Consider the following 25,585-nt stretch of genomic DNA (forward strand, 5'->3'; position numbering starts at 1 on the left):
TGCTATTCCCTGGCTCAACATCCAACCGACGCTTCTTTGCGGAGCTGTCCCCTACCTTGTTCCATACCGCCATTCTTGAAGATCTAGAGAAGCACTTCTGACACTGATATGTTGAAAAAGGTTTTAAATTTAGACAAACATCGTTTATACTGCATCAAACATATATTTGGCCACTGGTCAAAGTTACTCCAAAATGATGTGATTTAGTGGGAGAACTTTGGCCACCCAATAGATTGCTTTTTAATGTAACGCAAACATAATATTGCTTATATATATTATCAATAACACTTCTTTTCGGTCGAGAAAAATGCAAAAAATAACTTACCACACTGACTCAGTTTCACTGCAGAAGTGAAAGTAGACAGCTCAGAAATTTGGCTTCAAATTTCTAACCTTTTTTCTGATGGAATTATTCAGCAACAGATATCGCAAAAACAAAGTTAACAGCTTGAAATACGTTATAATGTAATGTAAAATCAGAAACAAAAGGTTATAAATGCCTAAGTTGCAAAAAAATGGAGTTGTGCAAAAATAAAAAAATTCAGATGTGGACCAAAGTTACCCCAGAAGGCCAAAGTTACCCCATATTACGGTACATTTTAAACCAAGCACAGTTTTCTCAAAACTAAGATAGGATTGTAGAATCCTTTCGGGAATCCTACAGGGTAGCGGAAAGTTTATCTATGAGGCCGCTAGGAAAGCGGGCTAGCTAAGTCAACGTAGACATGTAGACTACAATACTGTGAACTAAACTTACGATTTCTAAACGGTATTTCGTGTACCCACAAACAACAACGTGTCATAATCATTAAGGTCGGTTCAAATCATTACAACTTCAATCAGCATAAATATGATTAACCTTTACAGGCCACAAACGGCAAAAACTAACCCACTCGTCGTGCTCCTGTTTCCAGGACCAAAACATCAAAAAATGGAAATAACTTGCTGCTAGCCTTTACAGTAGGCTGACACGAGGTCAAGAAAGGCTCTGGGGTGCCAGTCACTAGATAGCAGATAATCTAAATATGGCTGTTACAAAGATAGTTTGCTCTGCCTCTACAACACGGTGATGCACAGCACTGGTCATGGAATATGCTAACGTTGATTAGTTGATCAGTAAAGGGTATCTGTCGAAAATTATAAGACGGTAAACAACATTAAATTAACGAGCGCGACAATGAACGATAGCGAACATACTGCTACGATTTACTTTTCTGAACACTTGCTACTAAGTTTACTTGTAGTAGCCTACGAGTCATTTTTGCTGGAACCTCAAGTGGTTATGAATTGAAACGCTTCAGTTCGTTCTCAGCGAAACAATTAACCCTAAACAGTAATCATAGGGCCTGGGAGGCCTGGTGAGAGAAATAATTTACATGACTTTTTTGTTGATTTTTAGAGCTGTTGCTCCAAAAATGCCTCAAATGGTTTCTCCTGTAAAACTTAAAACCAGACGTTAAGGATTAACAAGCCATAAAACATTAATAGGCTATGTCGAAAACCAGAGCACATCTCAAATTGTAATTAAGGGCCTCCGAGGTTCGGTTTGTTATGTAGAATGAACATTACAATTTGATTGACTTGTTACGCAGCCTACATTGCAAATCTTCCAAAATGAGTTCTTTTTGTTCATTTTCTGTACGGTAAGTTATAGAGTTTAAAAAATGGCTGACAGAAGGGTGTTTCGAAGGCTTCAAGCTGAGTTAAATCAGTGATATTGGCAGCAGCGAATCGTTGCCAGGAGATAAATATGTGCCCTCTGATAGTTCTGATTCGGAGGTAGATGTAGCCTTAAAGATTTAAGTAAAAGAAATGAAGAGGAAGAAACAGGTGATTCAGATAAGGAAATATCGGATTATGGCTATTTAAACGACTCCATAGTGTATTCTGTTTTGTTTTTAAGCTACTTTTGTCTCACTGGCCCCTAGCCGATATTCTGCAAGCTTTACGATTGCGGGTTACGTAGCCTATTTGATAAAGTTCTAGACATTATTGTAACATATACAAACAAAGAAACTGAGCGGGTGTTTACTGAAAAACCTATATCTAGGAGCCGATAGAAGTGGAGGTTGACAGACAGAACAAAAGTAGGCCCAATGTTAGCCAGAAGGCCTACTGGCTAACATTGGGCTTGCTATCATTGCTAGTCTATTGAAGTAGAACTACTTGGCACAGACCTCAACAATTGAGAGCGATAATGCCGCAGTATCGGTTCATCGCCTTGACACACTTCGTGAGTTTTGATGACTAAGACCAAACTTGCACCTATCACCATCAGAGGTGATTTTTTTCTTCATAATTTGGAGGATGTCGCAGGAGTTGCATCCTTCATCAATCGGACTTTACCCCGGATGGAAATCAGGCAAAGCAAACAAGTGAAAATTGTTCCTCATATCTGTAGAACAATAATTGGTAGATGCAGAGATCACAAGACGCACTTGGAAGGGAAAACTTCTACAAACATAGCCTATGCAGTAGAAGTGCCATATTAAGCAAATGCGATGTTCCTTACAGAATTCCGAGTACAAGTATGCCAAGAGCAGTGGTTGCAGCAATGCTCAAAAAGAAATGGTGTTACTTGTGTCTCTAAAATATGCCAGAATTGTCAAAAAAATATTTGAAAAGAGCACTCACAGTAGCAACCAAAATATGTTACATGTGTGAAAAGTGAGATATTGATACTGCCCTTCGATTGGGATGGAGGTAGCGGTTTAGTCAGATGATGCTCAGAGTGTTTGGGGTTAGACTTCTGTTTATCTATCATTTTAGGCCGGTGAACAAACATTTTCAAGGGATCCCAATCTCTGTCCACAATTGCCCCCTCCTCCCCCCCCCCCAAAAAAAAGAGTTTTAATACTATCACAGCGTTTTAATGACACGTTAAATGACGTTTCATAATTGTTTAGTTATATTCAAAAGCTTTATTTTTAAACCAACTCTTTATTTCAAATATTAAAATATTTGTTCCTTTCAACATTTGCTACTCCCCCCCCTCTAATATTTTTATTCTAGCTACATAACTTTTGTCAACCATTGAAGTGGTTAGCTATGGACTACTGGTTATTGAGCATTCTACCACATCTCAATTATATCACTAAGTTAGCCTATGACTGTATTTAAAGTAGTTGTGCTATATATTTTTTACCCTGTTGGTGTTGGGCTACCACGGTTCTTTGATTTTGACATAGAATAGGGGGAAGATATACAGTTTTGCGTTGTGAATTATATCATAGCCTACGCAAGTTTGGTCTAAGATTATGTTTTAAAAACAAATAAACCTGAAATAATGAACTAAACTACGATTAACCTGCTTTTTTCCATGTATGACTTAATAGAATCGGACCTCTTATAGTGCAGTCGTGGGAGCTTAAAAAGTGGTGTTTGTGGGAAAATTTTTTTATCAAGCTGATACTTTTCTCAGACCTTCCCCATATTATGCAGATGGCTCAGAAAAAAATACCCATCAATCGGATGATGGGAACCCCCCTTTTGGACCCATTTTCCAAATGACGTCACAATCCCTTTATGAAAATTTTAAGTTTTTCAAAATAGGACATAGCCTATTATACATCATTTTTTATCTTTTTTCAAGGGGAACAACTTTTTCTATTAACAAGAACCCTGAAAATGTACAGAAAAAGAGTTATTACCGATTAAGCAAAAGAATAAATCTGTCAATTTCAGGCAAATTTGAAATTATTCGTCACTGTTGGACTTATTCTTCTATATTCTATAACAAGAATTAAACAAAGTAAGCGAAATGTAAATTGAAGCTATCATCAAAAACGATAAAGATGTTGCTTTCCTCCTCGTCTTGTCCCGTTTCATATCTTCATTGTACGAGAATTTTTTTTCTTCCGTACCAACATCGACGTTACGCAAAAGTGAAAAAAAGTCTTCATTCTTAAGTTTTTCGTCTAGTCTCTGGAATATGTCGTTCATACAAATTATTACTTAGATACGAAAAAGATGTGAAACTATCTTTGTATTTCAAGCATACTTAGGCTACTATACTATTACATTCCACACCATGACATTCACCACACGAAGAAACACATGCCATTCCATAATTGCGACAGGTGCAAGTTTTCGTTTCACATGGATTTTCGTTCCACATGGATTTTCGTTGATTTCTTACATCTGCATCTAATTACTTTGGTAAATGCTTCTGGTGCTATAGGCATATCCGTCATTATTGGGACAAGTTCGTTGTTGCTATTGTTTCTCCATCCCCATTCACAAACATTGAATTTAAATTCTAAAGACGTAACCCATGGAAGCAGGCTGCTCTTTGGCTCGGTGGTAGCTTTTCGGTGCAACTATCCCTTCGCATGCCATATACATGTAATTGTCATGTCTAAAAGTAAACAAAGATAAATATTACATACAGGGTATCTAGAATTGGACAATATCTTGAAAGTGTAAACATTATTATATAATCCCTATGTAAAAATACATACCTGAGTTTAGTAAGCGTTGAATCTTCATTGCCACAATACCAGATCTTGAATGCAGTTATAGAGTAGGGTGGCTCGTTTTTGAACTTTTTTTTTAAATTCTTTCGGGGTAGTGGGGAAATGGTGCCAATGAGTGAGAAAACGCTCATGACAAAATTTGAGATTGGTAAAAAACTGTCTTCGGCCTCCTCATGGGGCCCAAAAATCGAAAAATGGGGTCAAAAACGCAATTTTTTTTTTAAATATCACTGGTCAACAGCAAATTTTAATCGAGCTCGTGATTGATTGATTCTAGAAGCATTTTTTGCGCTGATTTCAAAAATGTCTGTATTTTTTTCCTAGCACATCATGTTTTCTAGATATTTCAATTTTAAAATTTTGAAGACATGCCACATTTACAAGCAAGAAAAGCATTTTTTTTATTCGCAAATTAAGTGTGACGTCATAATAAAACAATGATAAGCCGTACAATTGATGAGCTGGAGCCGTACAATTTTACCGCTTCGTATATGAACATTGCATGAATCGATCAAGTAATAGAAACTAACGATCGTTGATGAAGTTGATGGCCCCCTGTGAACTACTTGAAGTTGATGCCCCCCTGTGCTTTTGTCATGATATTGAAAAACGTTTTCACAAATTGGGAGAAGTTCACAATCCTCATGAGTGGCGATTTTTCATCGATTCCTCGAAAAGATGCCTGAAAGCTGTTCTTTTACATAACGGAAATGAGAAGCCATCCATTCCCATAGCACACTCGGTGCACCTAAAGGAATCTTATGAAAACATCGAAAATTTTCTCAATGCTATTAATTACAGGGATTATGAGTGAAGTATTTGTGGAAATCTGAAAATGATTGGAATCTTAATGGGGATGCAAGGGGGATTTACAAAGTAGGCTACTGTTGTTTCTTGTGTCTGTGGGATAGTCGCGCTACTACTGAGCACTACCAGAAAAGAGATTGGCCAACAAGAAGCTCCTACAATCCTGGATGAGAAAGTGTCCAAAATGTCCCGCTAGTTAATCCTGACAAAATTCTTTTGCCGCCGTTACATATCGAACTCGGCTTGATGAAGAATTTTGTGAAAGCAATGGGCAAATCAAATTCAAACGGTTTTCTGTACCTCTGTAAGAAATTTCCAAAACTAAGTCATGCAAAGCTTAAAGAAGGAATATTTGTTGGTCCACAGATTCGAGAAGTTTTAAAAGAGACTGATTTTGAAAAATCACTCACTTCATCAGAATGTCAAGCATGGCAATCCTTTAAATGGTTATGCTCTACCTTTTTGGGAAATTTCAAGGCTGCTTCCTTCAGAAAAGGTGTTGAAAGGTTGCTCTCAACTTACAATGACATGGGCTGCCGCATGTCCCTTAAGATTCATTTTCTTCATTCCCACCTGGACTTTTCCCCTGAGAACCTTGGTGCAGTGAGTGATGAACAAGGTGAAAGGTTTCACCAAGATATCCATAGCATGGAAGCACGCTATCAAGGGTTCTGGAACGAAAGGATGATGGGTGATTACTGCTGGATGCTGCATCGCGATTATCCACCATGTACACCTAAACGAAAATCATATGCCCAGCGATTGTAATGCAGCAATGTCTAAGTGTCATTGCAACATTCTAAACACTATCTTTGGTATCATGCTGAGCGTTTTTCTTGTGTTTTTGTTTGTTGGTTATTTGATGTATGCAAGGTGTTGCAGCTGATCTTGTGTAGCTTGTTTGAAGCGCACATTCAGCGTCAACCATGACTGTTTGAAATATAATACAGGGAGCTTAAAAACCTGACACTTCAGTATTGTGCTAGCTCAAGTATTTAGTACCTCAGACAAGGTTTAAGAGGCATTTTTTGCACTTTAGTGTCTATGCATACATATGCGATTAAATAGTGCTGAATCTGTGAAAGCAATGCACAAATCTGAAACACTCTGCTCTCTGAAGCTAATCTAAATTTGAAAATTGTAGCGACAAAATCGGTATTTGAACGCATAATTGACGTTTTTGGTCAAAAATTTTCAGACCAATAACTTTAAAACCTGATGTGCTAGAGCAAAACTAGCGCCAGATTTGAAATCAGCAGCAAATTGTGGTCTAAGAAAAGTTACTCCCATTCTCGATTAAATTTTTTTTTCAAATTTTGTTAACCTGTGTATTTTTAGTTTAGGTAGATACAATATTGTTTAGATATATCTAATTAACCTAAGAAAAAAAATTGGGGTCATTTGAACTATTCCTTCAGCTTCCTCACAACTTCTGAAAATTTCGATTTTGCTGAAAATTTTGCATTTTTGTGGGTGGTGACATGATACATAATTGCGTTAGACATTTTGCCAGCTATAAAACGTCATTGTATTTCTCTTTATAGACCTGCCCTGAGCTGTTGCGTCATTTTTTAATGAAGTTGGGTTAATTTGGTAAGAAAAAGTGACGTCTTTTATTTGAATTTACGTTACTGACGAAGTTTGTAGTTATGTAACCACAAACAAAAATGCAAAATTTTCAGCAAAATGAAAATTTTCAGAAGCTGTGAGGAAGCTGAAAGAATAGTTCAAATGACCCCAATTTTTTTTCTTAGGTTAATTAGATATATCTAAACAATATTGTATCTACCCAAACTAAAAATATTAAAAAAAAAAATTGCGTTTTTGACCCCATTTTTCGATTTTTGGGCCCCATGAGGAGGCTGAAGACAATTTTTTACAAATCTCAAATTTTGTCATGAGCGTTTTCTCACTCATTGGCACCATTTCCCCACTACCCCGAGAGAATTAAAAAAAAAGTTCAAAAACGAGCCACCCTATTATAGAGGCTTCTCCGACCTCGTTTTGGGAACTCCAGACATTGCTGATAATTGCAGAATTCTCTTTCAGCGTTTCTGATTTTCGCAAACTTTTTTTCCCTTTTTCAAATATCGATGACGTTGTGTCGCATCCTGACCATGCATGGAGGAAAAGAAGATTTTCTTTAATATCTTTAATACTTGGGTTGGCTTCTTTGATTCTCCAGGCTTTGTTGAAGCGCTCCTTGGTCGAAGTAAATATCATCATGAGTGTCAGTCTTCCAATGATGCAGTAACATAGTAACTATATCAGTATCATCAGCAATGACATTTACTGGACCTTTTCGAAGAAGAGCATAATCAAGGGATTTCGCTACAATGGAACCGTCAGCATCATCAGAGCATTTTGCCTCGCGTAATTAACCGCCATGCGATGTGCCTTTTTCCTCTGCTTTGCAGTTTTATTCTTGTCCATTTCGTTTTTCAATATTCATTGTGTAGATCAGTTATTTTCAATGTAGATGTTATTGTAAAATCATCAGAGCAGTTGTGAACTTCAACTTCGGATTGTCTCAGAAGGGTAGAAACAAACTTGATGAATTCAGTCTTGGTTTCGATGCAGCTGAGGTAGCGATTTTGAGTAAAAGGAAGTGAATTGTTCGGATCAGTTTTCACAAACGTGCTCTGTGGAACGGAATTTCGGCGCAAGTGCTCGTGACTTTTAGTACTTTCGTCATGATAGACATCAAATACAACTACAGCATGGGTATAATGTTTTTGGATATATTTCACATACGAATTTCAAACTTCAGAAAACTTCATTCCTTTTTTCCAGCGAACTTTATGTAGTAGGCCTAATGCACCACCGTCGATATAATAGAAGTTGCTTGTTGATTTCCTCTAAGGCATGCGACGAAGAACCAGGCAAAAGAATTTTTCGAAGATAGGGTTTGTCAGGCTTTCTCATCATGCCTTCCTTGAACATCGACATTGGCTCTGAAGTCAACTCGAATTCGAAAAATTGCTCAAGGCTTTCCTCGCTTTCAGCAACAGCAAACATCCTATTGAACATTTGAACATCAATGAACATTGAACATCAATGTATCAGGTTTGGTGGCCGTGCTTAACTATATTTATCGATGCATATACCGCAATATTAGATCCTTTTATGCACGTCTTAAACCATTATGGTTTTGCCACCTTTTCCTTTTGTTGGTTTTGTTACTGTATTTCTTTTTCACAATATCATTTCTTTTGTATTCTGACAAAGAAAAATAAATTGAATTGAATTGAACATGACTTTCGAACCAATACCACTTGCACTACTTTTTGTTTTGTTTACTTCCATTAAGGATTCTAATGGTTTGAACAATTGATTGATGCGATAGTAATTGCTACCCCATCTAAACCTTTTTGGATATTTTGACCAATTTGCTCCGCTTGTTCACAATTGACGTCATCTTTTCCGGCGATGGAAACTAGACCGTTTGAAGGAGAAGATAGGTTTACATCTGGTACTAAGAATGGGTTTTTCGTTGTTAACCAGGCCAGAAACTTTTACAATCTTCGTAATCCCTCTTTTTTCTTGAAGCACCCAACTCTTCATGCTGGTTAGCCTACTTCATACAACCTGAGCCTTGTTTAGTTGCGTCATTGCTTCATGAATATTTGCCGAGTGACTCACACCAAAAACCCAAAGATGTCGAACACTTTCTGCATACTTTTCCTTCCGTCAATCCTCCACGCGACTTAATTGAGCGCATAAGAGCTTACTCGATCGCAAGATCTTTCCAAATTCCGGTGAAGTTTTTGCTGTCCTCTTTACTGTGTGCTGCTCGGTTAGAAGTTGATCGTAGGCCTACAACCATAGATGAAAAGAGAATTCTGCAAATACCAGCAATATCTGGAGCCATGGTGTCGAATGTAATAGTATAGTAGCCTAAGTATGCTTCAAATACAAAGATAGTTTCACATCTTTTTCGTATCTATGTATAATAAGTATGAACGACATACTCCAGAGACTAGACGAAAAACTTAAGAATGAAGTTTTTTTTTCACTTTTGCATAACGTCGATGTTGGTACCGAAGAGGAGTGCTCTTACAATGAAGATGAAACGGGACAAGACGAGGAGGAAAGCAACATCTTTGACGTTTTTGATGATGATGATAGCTTCAATTTTTGTTTCGCTTACTTTGTTTAATTCTTGTTAACGAATGTAGAAGAATAAGTCCAACAGTGACGAATAATTTCAAATTTGCCTGGAATTCATAAATTTATTCTTTTGCTTAATCGGTAATAACTCTTTTTCTGTACATTTTCAGGGTTCTTGTTAATAGAAAAAGTTATTCCCCTTGAAAAAAGATAAAAAATGATGTATAATATGTCCTATTTTGAAAAACTTAAAATTTTCATAAAGGGATTGTGACGTCATTTGGAAAAAGGGCCCAAAAGGGGGTTTCCCATCATCCAATTGATGGGGATTTTTTTCTGAGCCATTTGCATAGTATGGGGAAGGTCTGAGAAAAGTATCAGCTTGATAAAAAAATTTTCCCACAAAAAACCTTCCACGACTGCACTATTAGGCCGTAATCGCTGTTAGTGTCATAGAACAGTAATTGCAGTTTAAGGGTGGACTGAATAGGCTAATTCATTCAAAATTATTATGACTGTTACTGCACTTCAGATTAAGCAAATTCCGCAGACTCTGACAAATCAATGGCATGAGTATTGAGCAACAGCACAAACAAACGAGGATAAAAGAAAGAAAGCCATATTTCATGTCTGCTTTGGGCAAGACTCTACGCAAAGCAACTTTCGCTCGAATGAAACTATTCCGTCGTTGATGGCCAGCAACAGTTTCACAGGCAATTTGTGACTTTCCAAGTGAGGTATTCTACAGCCTGAGTATGGGCAGGAAAATGTGGGCATTCAAACTTTTGTTTGTCAAACTCTTCAGTTAATCCAAGGTCAAGTGTGAAAACAAGTGTTGCCGTTTCCAACACAACAACCAATCAAACAGGTGCACAGTAGACCTACTCGTGTATCAGCCTTCGCTCCTCTGATGGTCGCTTCAATAGCGCAGCACGCGATGACAGTTTCTTGCACAGGGACACCAAACGATGGCTGGACATGAGCGATCTGTCTAATGTCACCCGGAGGGACTTTGACTCTGGCAAAAGGACAAACGTTTCTGTTGTTTTTAACATTCAGCTTCCCGGTTGTGTTGATGAAAAGTTTCTGCCACAATTTTGACTTATCAGAATTTTAGTCGCTATTTTTGGATATAAGCCGAGAGATTATTTACGTCTTGGCTCAGAGTGTCTGCAGGTTTTGCCACGACGATGTGCAGTGGAGAATAGCCACTAGCCAGGTCGTCCGCATATGCGTATTTTGCAGAGACTGCTTGGCAGGTCGTGAGCGTAAATGTAAAAATGTAAATTTAGCGTAAATTAAAACTAATCCCTGTAGGGCACGACTTTTGTAGCGCTTTTGTCTGTTTGCAAGTTCCCGGTATCGAAGGTAAAGCGTTTGTTACTGATAAGCTTCGTGATCATATTAATATTATGTCTGCCTGGAAGCAGGCGTAACAGCTTGCAGGTAAGGCCGCAGTATCATAACCTGAAAAACTAGTATCGAATTGAATTGTATCCAAACCATCCTAAAGTTAATCGGCTTGTCTAAAATATGTATTTCTTGAAGTACTGTATAAGACTAATATAAGATTTTATTGCTCTTTTGTAAAATAAATTGTCTTCAACACGTTGTGGAATGTTATTTGCGCACGAATTACTTTTTGGGTCAGCATTTAACTTTGCGTCATCAATAAAACTTTATTTTTTTTTATTGCCCTGATTCCAAAGGCTGTATGCAGGTTTCAAAGAAACTAAAGGAACTATTTAATAGTATGTATCACTACAATTTAACTTGACTTGTCTTCAAGAAATCACTAGTGTTCAATTCTATGATTTATGTTTTGATTTCTAGCATCAAAAATTCAGTCGCTTAGCTGTTATAAAAAGTATAGCTTATGTTCTTTTATATCGGTTTTGGAATGAAGTCACTAACTTCTTTAAGCATTGAATGTTTGTAACTGTGTGTAACGCGATTAAAAGATCAGACCTTTTTTAAATTATTCAGTTATTACCATTAGTTACCCCACTGATGTAGGCTGCCACTTTTGAAAGTTGTTGCTAATAAGATGTTCAGTTGATTTACTTAAGTGTCTTATTTTCTATTTGATGCTTTGGTGCTTTACTTTGTGCATATTGTAGGCCTACTAAGTCTTCCAAATATAGTGCGGTAAGTAAGCTAACAATGTAATAATAAGGCTCTTGACATAATCATACTGAGGATGCTGTGATAGCGAAATCGATTTACGATAAAAAAAAATGAGGCTGGTACACTGTTTGTTGCGTTGAGTAACAGGACTATATATAATATAATAATAACTTACGATAGCAACAGTGGTGCAACCTAAGCGCAATACAGCATTACATGTTTCGCCATAAGTTTTTTTTGTAAGACTACAGTATTGATTTATACACTTTTTGTCGTTGGCAGAAGATAGCATTTTCGATCCAGTGCTATTAACATTTGTGCAAATGTGACAACTGGCAAGGCTGTTGGGCCTATTTTACTCTCGTGTTCCAACTGCCTATTCAAGGATGTCCTTCATGCTAAACTGCGTGCAAAAGGTGGGATTAAAAAAATTGAACATTTTTAATTTCAGTTGTTTTATAGGCTGTGCTATTGCGCTTTATTTGTTATATTTACCAGTAATATTTTATACTTTTTGCAAGCGTTTTATTTGTTTGGTGCCGATGTCTATTAACGATCCATTGGTATTTCTTCAGGAGAGCTTCGGAATCTAGTGCTGCGTCGCCAACCTTGGCTGACAACATCTGATCAACACGAGAGTTTAAAGACACGTATAGAATAGGATTGGAGAAGGTAAGGGCATCACTAAAGTGGATCGTTCATTAGTGTTTATGTTTTTTAAAGTTTACGAATGACGATATATCGCAGAACTGATGTCTATTCCATCAGAAAAGTAAACAACTTTGTAAAATTCAAATCAATGCACTTTTGCTTAAAGTTTACATACTAGGTTTTACGTGTTTTATTTACATGTACAAAAACAGAATGATTCATTATCCTGACAAACCGGTTGTTTGCCTAACGTGTTTCAGTTCATTGTGTGAAACGTGCTATGTTTTTTCTGCTTGGTAAACAAAGGCAGTTTTTTTTTACAAAAAAGCGTATATTTAACGTAAGTTTCACACCAATTGATTGTGGGAATCTATTACTTCGATCTTAAAAAGTCTCTCTGGATGCTTAATTTTCACAATTTCTCATTTTGCAGAGGCTTTTAACCAAGCCACGGTCACCGTGATTGACAGAAGTCTCTGCTCGTTGTTGAAGTGCTGTTGTTTGTGAATTCTTCCATTTGCAAGGTGCCACTGAATGCATTGTGCATACTCCTAAAGTTGAATCAGTAACGCTTGATCTTACCACACTTTTGTTTACAAAGTGGGGCATGTAGCCAATCCAGCTTCGTTATTATCAAGCTTGCCAAGTTTCAATTGATGCCATTGTTTCAGTCTAGCCGCTGAAGAACAAATGCAAACCACGCCGAAAACTTCCAATTTTTTTGCATGTAAACTTTTCAGGCAACGGTACTAGGCGTATTTGTAATCTGCAGGTCGCTGCACCAACCACGTCATATTGTAAACGTATTTCTAGAAACAGTTTTGATATCAGGTAAATTAAACGAACGATTCGGTTTTGGGAGGTAGTCATTTTGATGACGTGGGTTCGATTCCTACCACTCCCATTATTTATTTTTCTTGTTTTAATTACGGTACCTATAATTTAATTACCAAAGTTCAAAGCAAGAATCAATTCTCTGAGTGCTAGAAGGCTCGCCTCACAATGACTGCAGTCAGCTGGTTTATGGGGAAAATAGTCGTGTTTACCGGAGGCCTACCAATACGACAACGGTAGCCTGCTGATGAGGCAAGCTACAAAATGGTTTACAAATGCTTTTGACCTATATTAACTGTCTTTCTTTTAGCTTGTGCACTTTTGATCTAACAATATGTGGAAATGTTTTTCAGGTAAAAGTTCATTTCGCAGCTGTACCGTCTCTCAGTTTTTGAAGTTGAAGGCGACTTGATGCGGACATTGCTTCAAAATAGAAAATAAAGAAGAGTGTGCTTCGATTAAACTACTCAAATCTACTTTACGTTGAACGAAAAATATCTTGACTGAAATGTTTACGTTTCGTTATGCTTTTTCAGCATGGGCCGTATTTCTAATAACTTCACATAGCAGTTGACCGGAATTAATTTAAAAACTCTGGTCTAATTTGTTTTAGGCCCTAGTTTAGACTTAAGATTATGAAAATAAGAAGCATATTCTTATCTGACCGAGGGTAATTGTCTTACATTTCTGAAGTGAAGTTTCTTTCACTGCAGCCAAAATACTGTGAACAATTACACGTTTTTGTTTAAAAGCATACAAAGTTACAAACTGATGCAAACTTTGCATTGTTTTTACTGTTAGTCACGTTTATGGTTCAGCAAGTGCAAATAATGCTACAAGGTGAAACTAAACATGGGTTCCGTTTGAAAATGGCGGAGTAACAGAAAAAAACATGGAAGGCAAATAGGCCAATTGTACCTATCTTCTATTCTGCTGTGAGGAATACAAATTCTATAAGCAGCAACTATGGTGTTGAAGTTACAAAGAGGTCGTGTTTAGGTCATGAAGTGTTTTTGTTTGTAACTTATGCAGTGGTCACAGCGGTAAACCATAATGTCGTCGTGGGAAAGTTGTAACATAAAATTCCCGGATCCGTTCGTCTGTATGCGATGACCCCGAAAAAGAATACTCTTCTGAAACGTCTTTTTCAAGAATTGTATTTCAGCAAAAAATAGCCACCGGCTGTCGAAAATAAGAGAAACGCGTATGCACTACGCAGTAGAAAACTTGTCACCACAATACAAATTACTGAGATAAAGACGGAAATTTCGTCTAGTTGGTAAGCACCTAGCAAACAGTTAAATATTCGACCAACTTTTTAAAACGACAATTCTAAATGACGAAACTGACTTGAGATATTTCAAACGCATGTAACCAGCTTCTGTGACGTAATAGTCCATATGCATTGTTATGCAATTTCACAGGTGTTGAAACGGTTTGTGCAATGTTATGCTATAGGTCAATCAATCAATGTTTTATTTGTCAGTAACAGGAACATAGGTAGATGTTTGAAATATGCAATTAATGTACACAATGCAAAGTTACACAAGTTCCCATACCGACTGAGAGACAACGAAACGACCATACGGTCTACAAGTCAATTGCCACCCTACGGAAATGACGATTTTGCCATTTAAACTAAGCTTACAAGAGAGAGAGAGAAGAGAGAGAAACCTTTTCTTTTGTCTGTTGCGACAATACGAATAAAATAGCTATCTAAATACCACAACAGACAGGAAGCAGCGAAAGACTATATCAGTCATCGAGTCAGCTGCTTCCCAGTTCTTAATGTGACAAATGTCAAGCATCGGCAAATTACGTTGAAACAAGATAGGCTGATGTTGAGTAATATTAATGAAAGAAAAAAAAATCATGTGCTGCTGCGATCCTCAAGTGAAGTCCTGTGGTTTTTTATTCAAATATAAACTTTATTCCGGGTGATTAAAAATAGGAAAAACTTTTAAAATCAATAAACTCTTGTAGCAAGGGCGTTTAAACTTCAGTGCAACAGAGAAAAGTTCAAGCCAATAAATAGTACAAGACTATACGAGTAAAAACATTTTTAGTAACAGTATTACAATACAAAAATAATCAAAATTTAAAAAAAGGTATAGGCCTATTGTTCTGTCATAAAAGAAATGGCTGAGTGACTCTCAGTGTGACCTGTTAGGCTGCATGAAACTAGCGAACAATCCTGAAACTAGTAAATGAGAAATATTTGAGTGTAACCGAACAACACAATAGGTCAATAATGTTTTCTTCAGACGAAATTTAACAAATCAAATCCAGGCGACGTATCATTACAAAGTTTGAGCCCAAAATAACAATTTATGACAATTTTTGTCACTTTTCCACTGACATAAAGCAACAAAATTTAAAATCAATTAAAAAAAATCAAACACTTCGCATTCAAATAAAAACAAGAAAAAAAAGCACTTTTGTCGATTTAGGCTATGTGCGATTGATCCAAACTTGTCTGGCAGTCCTGCTTAAAAACTGACTAGGCTTGATTGCTGGCCAACGTTCGATTTTTATGTCAAAAACTAAGTAATTTATCATTAAAAACTCTTGCGCTGGTTTAATTAAATTGATTTATACTGATACAACACACACTAATACAGAAAAGTTTAAAAAACAACTGAATTTAAAACAAAAAATTTTAGGACAAACTTTGAACGGATTTGATTAGGTGCAATGTCTTACAGGTCTTACGAAATATGTTGCAATCTCTGCACATTTTAAAAATATTTCATGACGTAAGTTATGTGATGTCTGATTTGAAGAACGATTGTTCGTAACATGCAGGTTTCGTCATTTTTACAAGTATTGGAAGTTATGAATAAAAATCCCAAAATGAACTGTGAAACTTCGTGCGTTATCAGCTTAGGCTACTTGATTTGGTTGAAACAGCGGTTCTTAAACTGCGGGGAGGGTCGCTGGTCCTCACTTAGGTTTTCAACGAAGGCAAGTCGACCCTTGTGTTCTACCAGAAACAACTTATATAGGTTTGTGGCACGTAAATAGAGCAAAATCCCGAAAGCAAATTAAGCTGTTTCGTGCCACAAAACTAAGCAGAAAATATAGGTTTAGATTAGGCTATAACCTATAATGCATACAAAAGTGGAAGACTAGGCTATGTAAGATGGTTTGCAAAAATGGGTGCAATTAAGAGGGTGCAAAAATGAAGCCCGAACCATCTTTACACCCTCCAAACTTCAATAATTTCACCTTTGTTTGGTGTCAGTCTCATGGGGGCTAATTATCAACTAGTATAGATAAATGATATGCAAAATGGTAGTTCTGTGACTATTGGTTTGGGAGATAGCAGACATCAAAAATTGATAAAAAATTTTCAAACGTAAAAAATTTCAATTTTTAAAAGGTTCTATATCTAAAACTAATTTGAAATTAGCAATTTTGGTGGTAGATATGAAAACTAGGGCTGCTTCTTAATCAGAATACCAAATTTCAGCTTTGTAAATGCTTTAGATTAAAAGTTATGAAGACCCAAACATGGAGGAAAATTTACAGGCGAACGCATTTTGAGGGACCTTGGTGACTTTGAAGGGCTGTAATTTCTAAACGTCTTGAGATAATGAGCTGAAATTTTTTTGTGTTCATTATACATCAATATGAAACTTTAGTGTAAATTTCAAGAAAATCTTAAGAGAATCGAGCTTGCACACCCTGTTGAGTTGACATGGAATGACCCATGTGCGTATTATGTGCAGCTTTCAAAGTCGGTAGCAACCTTAAAAATGCTTTCTATTGCTCTAAAAATTTGACAGTTCAGGTATTGACACGATACAAGAGGGTGCCCCATTGAATTAAAAAAAATTTCAATTTATGAATCACCCTAAGTCGAACAGTGTTTTAAGGACCATCATAACACTGCCTTCAACGTCCTACAGCGTTGAGAGACTTTTCTCCTCAACAAACAGGGTCCAAACGCGCTTGAGATCATCTACGCTGACTGGACGCCTTAACAGCTTGACACTTTTGTCTTTTGAGAGGCAACTCATTGACAGTTCGGAGTATGATGACATACGGTACGGTAATCAACTTTTTTAACTCGAAACCTAGGAGACTCCACCTTGTGTAGAAGCTCCGGTAACACTAAGTTTTTGTATGCTGGCCCGCCGTGGCATTATTGGTGAAGGAACACCAAGATATTTCCTAGGCCCACCCATAATTTACGTTCTAAATCCGCCACTGCAAGCAAGTGTCAATCTTTGCACACAAACGTTGCCACAGTGATATCTGTCTGGGTGTCTGCTATGAAAAGAAAGAACTGAATAAACTTCACCTTGCAAAAAATTAGAATTTTTCTGAAAGGACTAGTACATTACTGTATCGATGAGACTTCTGTTGTTGTTTTTTTGAGACCAATTGAGAGATTTGAGGCTTTGTCTCGGAAACAGCAATTCTCATGTCATTTTCGCATGCAAGCCAGTTTCTTTTTTTGCTTTAACATCCACCAGAATAGAAAACGCATGCTGGCATAAATAAGTGGTTACGAATGGCATGAGAACTTCAAGGGCAACTTCTGTAATAAGAGGATAACTTTATATTTGTTGGAACCAAAACGATAAAGAATTGTTGTGTTGAAGTTTCTGTTTTACACCGCGCCTTCTTGAAGCTCGGTAATGTCATCCCAGTATGGACTGTTTATATCTGCTGTTGTAGTGTCATAAGCAAATGGTTGACATATCCATGCTGGATATTGCGTTTTTTCAGGAAAGTACTGTAGTTTTGAAATGAATTTTGCAACTTCTACAAATGCTTAGTAAATACTGGCGCAGAAGGCATCATTACATCACACGTCAAACACACAGATGTTTATTTACCATCACGCAGAAATGTAGCCTACATATACGCCGCAAATTCTACGCCGTAGACTTTTTGTTTAAGCTAACGCTTACGGCCACATTTTTTTGGATAGTTGTCGCTTGAGGCTACGCCGTAAAGTTTTCGCGGTTTTTTAGCGTATAGCGTCAACGTAGACTTTTTAATGTCTTTTTTTCGCTACAACACGCCAATACCTTCCAGCGCTGCAGTTGAAAGAATGTTTTCAATGGGCAAAGACATATTGAAACCAAAACGCAGCAAAATGTCAGATGAACACTTTCAGATGCTTGTGTTTCTTCGTGGAATTTCAAAATAAAACTTGTTTGTTTCGAGTGGCTTATATCGTGTCAACTGTCAATGTTTGGCACCAAGCAAACAAAATGAGTTTACGCTAGTGTATGCGCTGACGCCGTCAACTTTTTTTACAAGTTACGTTGAAGCAATGGTTTTTCGAACGTTTTCGTTTACGCTGACGGCGTCAATATTTTTTGTATTCGCGTACATCACTGCCATCGCGTAAGTCACAATAAAGTTTCGGCTGGACGATATTTTCCAAAACTATTCGCTGATAGCCTAGCCCTATACCATTCAGTAGTCTGTGTGCTTATGTTTCAGAGGACGTTCGCGCCGAACACCTGAAACAGCTTCGTCGAACAGCCGGGCAGTGCCGGTCTTTGGGGTGTGCAAACCGTGCGATCGCACAGGGCCCGCAGATTAGGGGGCCCGCAATTTACTCAGAAAATGCAGTAATTTTGTCAGTTTCAATGGAAAAATTCAACAAAGGAATTAGCAACAAGAAAACATCAACTCAAGACTCAACAAATTCAACCTATTTCGTCCCCTGAAAAGATCGAGAAAAAAACACGACATAGCCGAATTCGCTGATCGGATTTGCCGCAAACATTTCAAAATTTCTCGATCTTTTCAGGGGACGAAAATTTTCAGGGAACGAAAAAAAAATCATTTGTTACACGATTTCAGGGTATGAAATCGGGGTACGAATTTTTCAGGGGACGAAATAAGTTGCATCCAGACTCAACATAGAGACATAGCTTTATTTCCGAAAAATGCCAAAAAAAGCATGGTCTTATCCTTTTGCTATACCACCGGACAGTACCATTTTACAGTAATATTCACACCTAAATTTTTGTTGAACATGCTCTCAGAATGCCCCAAATTCAAAGTAATTTTTCAAAATTTTCTGGGGGAGGCCCCCCAGACCCCCCGCCGCTGGTTGTCGTCATCGGCGATCACGCCGCCCCTCCCCTTTCAAAGTACCTAGTTACGCTACTGAATTGGATCATTGTCATTGGGGCCCGCAAAGCATATTCCGCACAGGGCCCGAAATACCCTAAGACCGGCACTGAGCCGGGGTTCGATCGAACCCTGGTTAAAAACCACTGGTGTACCCCAACGGTTCTAGGAGACAAAAACGTGTGTTTAGATGCAACAGGAACATAAACAACTTGCATGCCTTGTAAACAATTCCATTTTAATATCACGATGTAAATAAAAAAGCATTGGCATTTTTCAAAACCTGTTTTCCTGATTTGATCTAACAACTCGTCATTTCAAGCAATTTCATAACATTTTTCAGTGACAATGATACACTTTTGAAACGTCTATTTGTGTCAAGACCAATCTGGACGGTAATATTCCCTGCAACGTTCGTAAAAAGCATTCTGTGCTCTATGCTGGACAATGTTTTCGATTTCTAATTCTTGTTGGAACAGGCGAAACTGCAACATAAAAAATGTTAAAGTTTGTTACAAGAATGACAACATCAAGTAACAACGGTTCTACTATCAGGGTGTGCGAGAGCATTCTTCGTCAGCTCTCCATTTAGCAACACCTGGTATATGAATAATTTACAGAAAACAACACTTCAGCAAGCGAAAACAACACTTCAGCAAGCGAAAACTTCATTTTGTCTATCTCGATGAAGGGGCCTTCGCTGGTGATACAAAGCCTTTTCGCGAGTATGCGAAACAGCCAGGATTACACTTCCAAAGAAGCGTTCTTAGTCCGAGGCAAGATTTCCACAGTCAATGTAAGAAATATGGCCGAGTGTCACCGATACTTGAGATTTGTCAGTTTAATGTCGACCAAACGGACGTAGTGGTTTGGCAAGACAGTTAATGAAACGTATCAAGAGTAAGACGGGATCCTTTGCTTTCGCAGTCACGAGGATAATACAAATATTCAGCGATGACATACAAGCCTCTATACGATTCAAGGGGTAATGCAAAAATATTTACTGCAACGGCTGTTACAATATATCATTGGGATGTCAGAATTGCCGTGTCGTAAGCTAGTATATAAGTTTGTAAAAAGTGTTGTGTATGATAATGAGGTAACTAAAACCCAAGAAAATGGCGTCATACAACCAGAGCCACTATCGATTTGCACTCAAAAATAAGGACGACAAAAACGTTTTCGGTTTAAACGTCACAGTCATTCACTACCATATTTTCTACCAAAAACAAAATTTGCCAATAATTCTTTGTTCTTAAATGCATCTCACGGCAGTTGCACTCTTAGTTCTTACTGTGTTATTTTTGAATTTTTAGTGTGTCTTGCGGCCCTCGGAATAATTTACTAGTAATAATTTGGCCCTCAGAGCAATTTGAGTTTAAGACCCTTGCTTTAAACTGTAGGGTTAACTTTGCCATACGCCTTGAGTAAAACAAATATTATCACTGGTTGAAAACGTTAAAAAAACATTCCATACATTGGATTGCTCCCTTCCTAATTGCTTTTTAATTTTGAAATCCTCTGGATTGCGTTCTCGTTCTTCCATCAAGAGCTTGGTTTTTTTTAATTGTACGTCAATACATCTTTGAATAGCATCATTACGAGTTGAATGTGCATCTTTTATCTGCAAAACATTGTCATAAGAACAAAAGAAATAAGAGCTAAACAAACACATGCTTTCATATCAGGACACCTCACAGGCTAGTTGCCTGAAGTGGCAGCCACTAATTAGAATTCAATTAAATTTTTCATGTATTATTTGGTATATACACTGTTTCTAAAAAAAAAAGTTAACTTATAGGTTAAATTCCATACCATAGGGGCAAGAGTTCTTTTATTATATTTCACAATATAAAAAACAAAACAAATGATTACTCTGTGTATCAAACAGACTAACAGAGCAGAATTTCCACATGGTTTGGATGATTGGACTACAACGGCTGCTTAGTGCTCACAAGCAGTTTTTCAAGGTAGTACGGAAAAAAAGTTGCCAATAATTATGCGGTGGTAACATAATATTTAGGTTCAATAGTTCTTTTGATCATACAATCCTCAATATTCAATAACTTACCTTTGTATGCAAAGATTCACATTGTTGTCCAATGTCTACACCCTGTGAAAATGATTTTGTAGGAATGGTGGTATTCAATTCATGAATAATTCTATCATCAATCAATCGCGCTTCTTTAAGTCGACTCTGAAACCGCAAAAACACATGAAAAGTATATATATACGACTATACGTATATATATATATATATACGATAAGAACATGATGTTAATGTGATTTCATTCTTCACAAGCAAAACTATTTATTTTAATTCATGAGACAAGCAAATCTATGTTGACCACCACATGTTTCAAACTGAAACATTACCCACTAATTTAGAATACAGATTACAGACTGAGATGGTGATTTCACAATGTTGGTGAAATCTGTTAACAAAATACTTTAAAGCAATCAATAAAAATATTTGTTGAAGGTGAGATGAAAATGACACAGAAATATAGGAAAATATCTGAACTAAAACAGCTGTTTATTCTATGCAATTGTCTATCTTATGCAAGGTCTACTGTGCTAATAACAATGACACAAGTATTAACATAAAACAGAAACTTACCATAAACTGACTAAAATCTGAGCAAAGTACAGGATTTTGTAATGAACTTGTCATTGCTTTTAAATTTATTAAACATGAAATTCTGTCAAAAATACAAACAAAAATAATATATAAATATCCATAATGATAAAAAATGTTTCATCATTTTGCAAGTTACATAGCTTCAAAATAAGTTGTTGTTTCCCCTGATAAGCTTAGCTCCTCTCCAGGATTAAAATCCTCATACATTGGGTTGGAGTAAGTCAGTTTTGTGAGCTGTGTTTTAGGATGGTGCTGATGCATATACTGTGGTCAGGGTCATGCGAGCAACATCTTGCCCCCCCCCCTTAAAATTATTTTTATTTTTGGCCCACATTAACACGAAGATCACAAAATGTGAAGATAGAAGATGGAAATGAGGCTCCAACTCATCCGATGAGGCTCCAACTCATCTGCAGCTAATTGAGCATATCTGCAAAACCATGCCATATTTTAAACTGATTGTCCTGCTTTGCTATCATACATGCTATAACGTCCACGTTTTGTCGCTTCTACCTTTTTCTATACCTCTGTTATGTTTGTCATTATCATACTGTTCTTTCGTTGTGATGGTCAGAACTAAAAACAAACTAAACTGAACGGCCACAAAAATATGTAGCCTAACGATTGAGTCACTTCGGGTTAGAATTGAGTTAAAAAAAAAGTTACCTTTCGGTGGAATCGAACTCATATCCTTGCGAGTATGAGCCAGACAACGATCGCACGCGCCACTAATTCACTTGGCAAAAACAGTTGAATTTAGAACTTATATACACACTTTTTTTCCAGCAACAGCGCGCTTGCGCAGTAAAAGCAACGTAGATTAAAAAAAAGGCATGGAACGGCTGTATTTACGGCGCCGTAAATGCAGCCACTTCCTTCAATTAAACCACAAAGGAAAGCTGGGAAGTAACTATGACAGTCTTCGAGTCAAGCAGCTACCCATACTTAGCCAGGTCGATGTGAAACATTTTTATATAATTAATAATAATTCTGTTCAGTCATGCATTAAACTACGTTCATATCAAAATCCCTCTATTCAGACAAGGCTATGCTGAAATTGAGCTTTGAAATCGAAGTGAGACAAGCATAATTGCAAGCAAGAAGCAACTGAAACTAAATGAGTGATCATTGGCTTATTACTCACGAACTTGTGCTATGTACTACTTATTAACGACTGCAATCTTATTAACTGTACTGTACTCAAGTCGGCCTATAAACTGACTGATTTTGTTAAAGTATGAATTTATACAGATAGGCCTACTTTTAGTGTTTTTGCTTCGTCCTTTATGCTAGCAGTTAACAGCTGTTGTTTTTGCATAGGTGTTTTTTTTCTCATACTAACTTACTTTTGTAGGGCATGATATTTTTTGATGTTACAATGAAACCACAGGAATCCACTTTTTTGTTTACATTTTTGCGGAACTTATGCTTATCTTGTTTGCAACGTAATGCCGATGTTTTACATTTGTCACATTAAAAACACGGGAAGCAGCTGACTCGATGACTAATATAGTCTTTCGATGCTTCCTGTCTGTTGTTGAATATATTTGTACCGGTTTATAGTTGTACCGTATACTATTTTTCGCAGCAGGCAAAATAATAAGTTTCGCTCTCTCTCTCACTGAAGCAAGTAGCTGACCTTCTGACCCTGGTAGAAACTTAAGTCATGCGTATGACTGTAAAAATATAAATGTTTGAGATTACAAAAAGGGCCAACCAATCTGAAACTCATGAAATAATAAGTAGGTCTTTGCTGTTAGTCATTTAAATTTTTGTTGTTACCGTACATTAAAAGACAGTTTTTCACTTTATCAATTCATCTTTTATTTGAGTTGGATCCTGTTGTGGTCTACAAAACATTCTAAATAATTTTATCAAAATTAGGGGAATTCCCGAAAATAACAAATTTGAAACATCTCAAAGTTGCCAGATATAGGGTTCAAGAAAAAATTGCAAGGAAGACCTAAAAACAAGGGTGTCCAAAGTCCGGCCCGCGAGACGTTTTTGTATGGCCTAGGCCCCAGGCCTGTTGTTGTACAAATGTACAATGTGTTATTTTTGGCTCGCAGATATACAGAAATCATAGAAATTTAATTTGCACTTTTTTGAAAATTAATCAAGACTGCATTCAGTTCAGTTGTTTTTATTTCGGACCATCACAGCAAAAACAATACACGTCAACATAACAAATGTCGAGAAAAAGGTAGAAGCGACAAAACGCGAACGTTAAAACGTGCTTGTGACCGATTTTCTTAGACAAAAGCCAGGTGAAAAAAAATTAAAGTCAATAGTCATTGTTTCGTCATTTGCGAAATTATTGGAAAAAAATACTAGCCGCGGTTTCTATAATTCACGAAAATACTGTACAGCAGTGGCGTAGCCAAGGGGGGAGGGTTTGGGGGTTACAACCCCCCCCCTTTGGCACGCGTGTGACGTCACGATATTGAGAATGATGTTTTCAGTCTAAAAAAAAATTGCCTAATTTTAAACAAAACTGCTAAAAGAGCAAGTTTTGCCAATACCAAACATCTCAGCCAGCAATTAGCAACAAGAAAACATAGAAACTTAGCTTTATTTCCGAAAAATGCCGAAGAAAGCATGATCTTATTCTTTTGCTATGCCACCGGACAGCACCATTTTACAGGAATATTCATACCCACATTTTTGTTGAAAATGCTCTCAGTATGCACCAAATTCAAAGTAATTTCTCAAAATTTTCTGGGGGATAGAAAAAGGTAGAAGCGACAAAACGTGGACGTTATAGCATGTATGATAGCAAAGCAGGACAATCAGTTTAAAATATGGCATGGTTTTGCAGATATGCTCAATTAGCTGCGGATGAGTTGGAGCCTCATCGGATGAGTTGGAGCCTCATTTCCATCTTCTATCTTCACATTTTGTGATCTTCGTGTTGAATATGCCACAAATAAACCTAAAAACCATAAGCTAAATTTAAGCTAAAAATTTAAGAGCAGTATATTCCTAAGGATTATGTACCATTTGAATTATTGTTTGAACGTACTGTTCGAATAATTTCAGCAAGCAATGTAGCCTAATATTTTGCATGTCCGCCCCGATAGCTCAATTGGTTAGCTCGTCACTTCCGGAACGAAGAAGCTTCAAGATGAAACGGCGCTGGTTCGACTCTCGGGGTGTGCGCTTGAGCAACGCACGTTAAGGACTGCTCTTCATTCAGTGGTATCTAATGGATGGAATAGTTCCCCGGCAACAAGACTTCAACAATCATAAAACTTCACTCTGTCAATCTCGGTGACCGGGCCTGCGTCAGTGATTAAAAAGCCTCTACAACAGGGGTCGGCAAACTTTCTGTACTACTGGGCCAAATCTACAAACTTCCGGTAACGTGCGGGCCGCATAAATTTCAACCTATAAACAATCGCCACATTATCCTTAAAATCATGGCGCACCTGCAACTCCTATTCTTGTGTCTATTGCACAATGAGACGTGTTTGTTGCCGTTTCATATTTATGATCAAACACGAATTAAAACGCAATTTATTGTTTTTATTTACTTATCATTTATCAATGTGAAGGATGATGTTGTTTCTGTGTCATGGCCAAGGTGTTTAAATCAACTGGCAACTTTGTTGATGATATTTGCAATACGTCATTCAAATGACGATCTGACAGGCGAGTGCGAAGTTTATTCTTTGCGTAATTCATTTTTCAATTTTGAGAGATTTTGTAGCATGCATAGGAGTTACCGAGCAATGTCGGGACACATGTTAAAGGGCTTTTTGTTATGATATAAAATAAATTCATGCGTAGATAATGATGAAACTTTAGTTTATGCAATAAAAGTAAGATCGTTCGTGGG

General features: G+C 37.1%; 2 protein-coding genes across 2 annotated transcripts in view; one reads left to right on the forward strand and one right to left on the reverse strand.

Annotated features, from left to right (window-relative positions):
* The window catches only part of LOC145776935 (paraspeckle component 1-like), a 51,233-nt gene extending 35,416 nt beyond the window's left edge, over window positions 1-15,817 (forward strand). Inside the window, exons 11-15 of the transcript XR_014290292.1 lie at window positions 11,802-11,935; window positions 12,095-12,191; window positions 12,604-12,694; window positions 13,358-14,462; window positions 15,694-15,817. The gene's annotated coding sequence lies outside the window, so the exon portion shown is untranslated. The remainder of the gene's footprint in view (window positions 1-11,801; window positions 11,936-12,094; window positions 12,192-12,603; window positions 12,695-13,357; window positions 14,463-15,693) is intronic.
* A 3,469-nt stretch (window positions 15,818-19,286) lies between these two features.
* On the reverse strand, window positions 19,287-21,804 carry LOC145777695 (protein MIX23-like). Its single transcript, XM_082589129.1, has 4 exons — window positions 21,727-21,804; window positions 21,178-21,303; window positions 20,584-20,730; window positions 19,287-19,591 (listed from the first exon to the last, which is right to left on the reverse strand). The coding sequence occupies exons 1-4, from the start codon at window positions 21,778-21,780 to the stop codon at window positions 19,484-19,486; spliced, it is 435 nt and encodes a 144-aa protein (XP_082445255.1). The 5' UTR covers window positions 21,781-21,804; the 3' UTR covers window positions 19,287-19,483.
* Window positions 21,805-25,585: the final 3,781 nt, after the last annotated feature.

The sequence above is a fragment of the Aplidium turbinatum genome, chromosome 9 (genome assembly GCF_918807975.1).
Source record: "Aplidium turbinatum chromosome 9, kaAplTurb1.1, whole genome shotgun sequence".
In the NCBI taxonomy this organism is placed as follows: domain Eukaryota; kingdom Metazoa; phylum Chordata; class Ascidiacea; order Aplousobranchia; family Polyclinidae; genus Aplidium; species Aplidium turbinatum.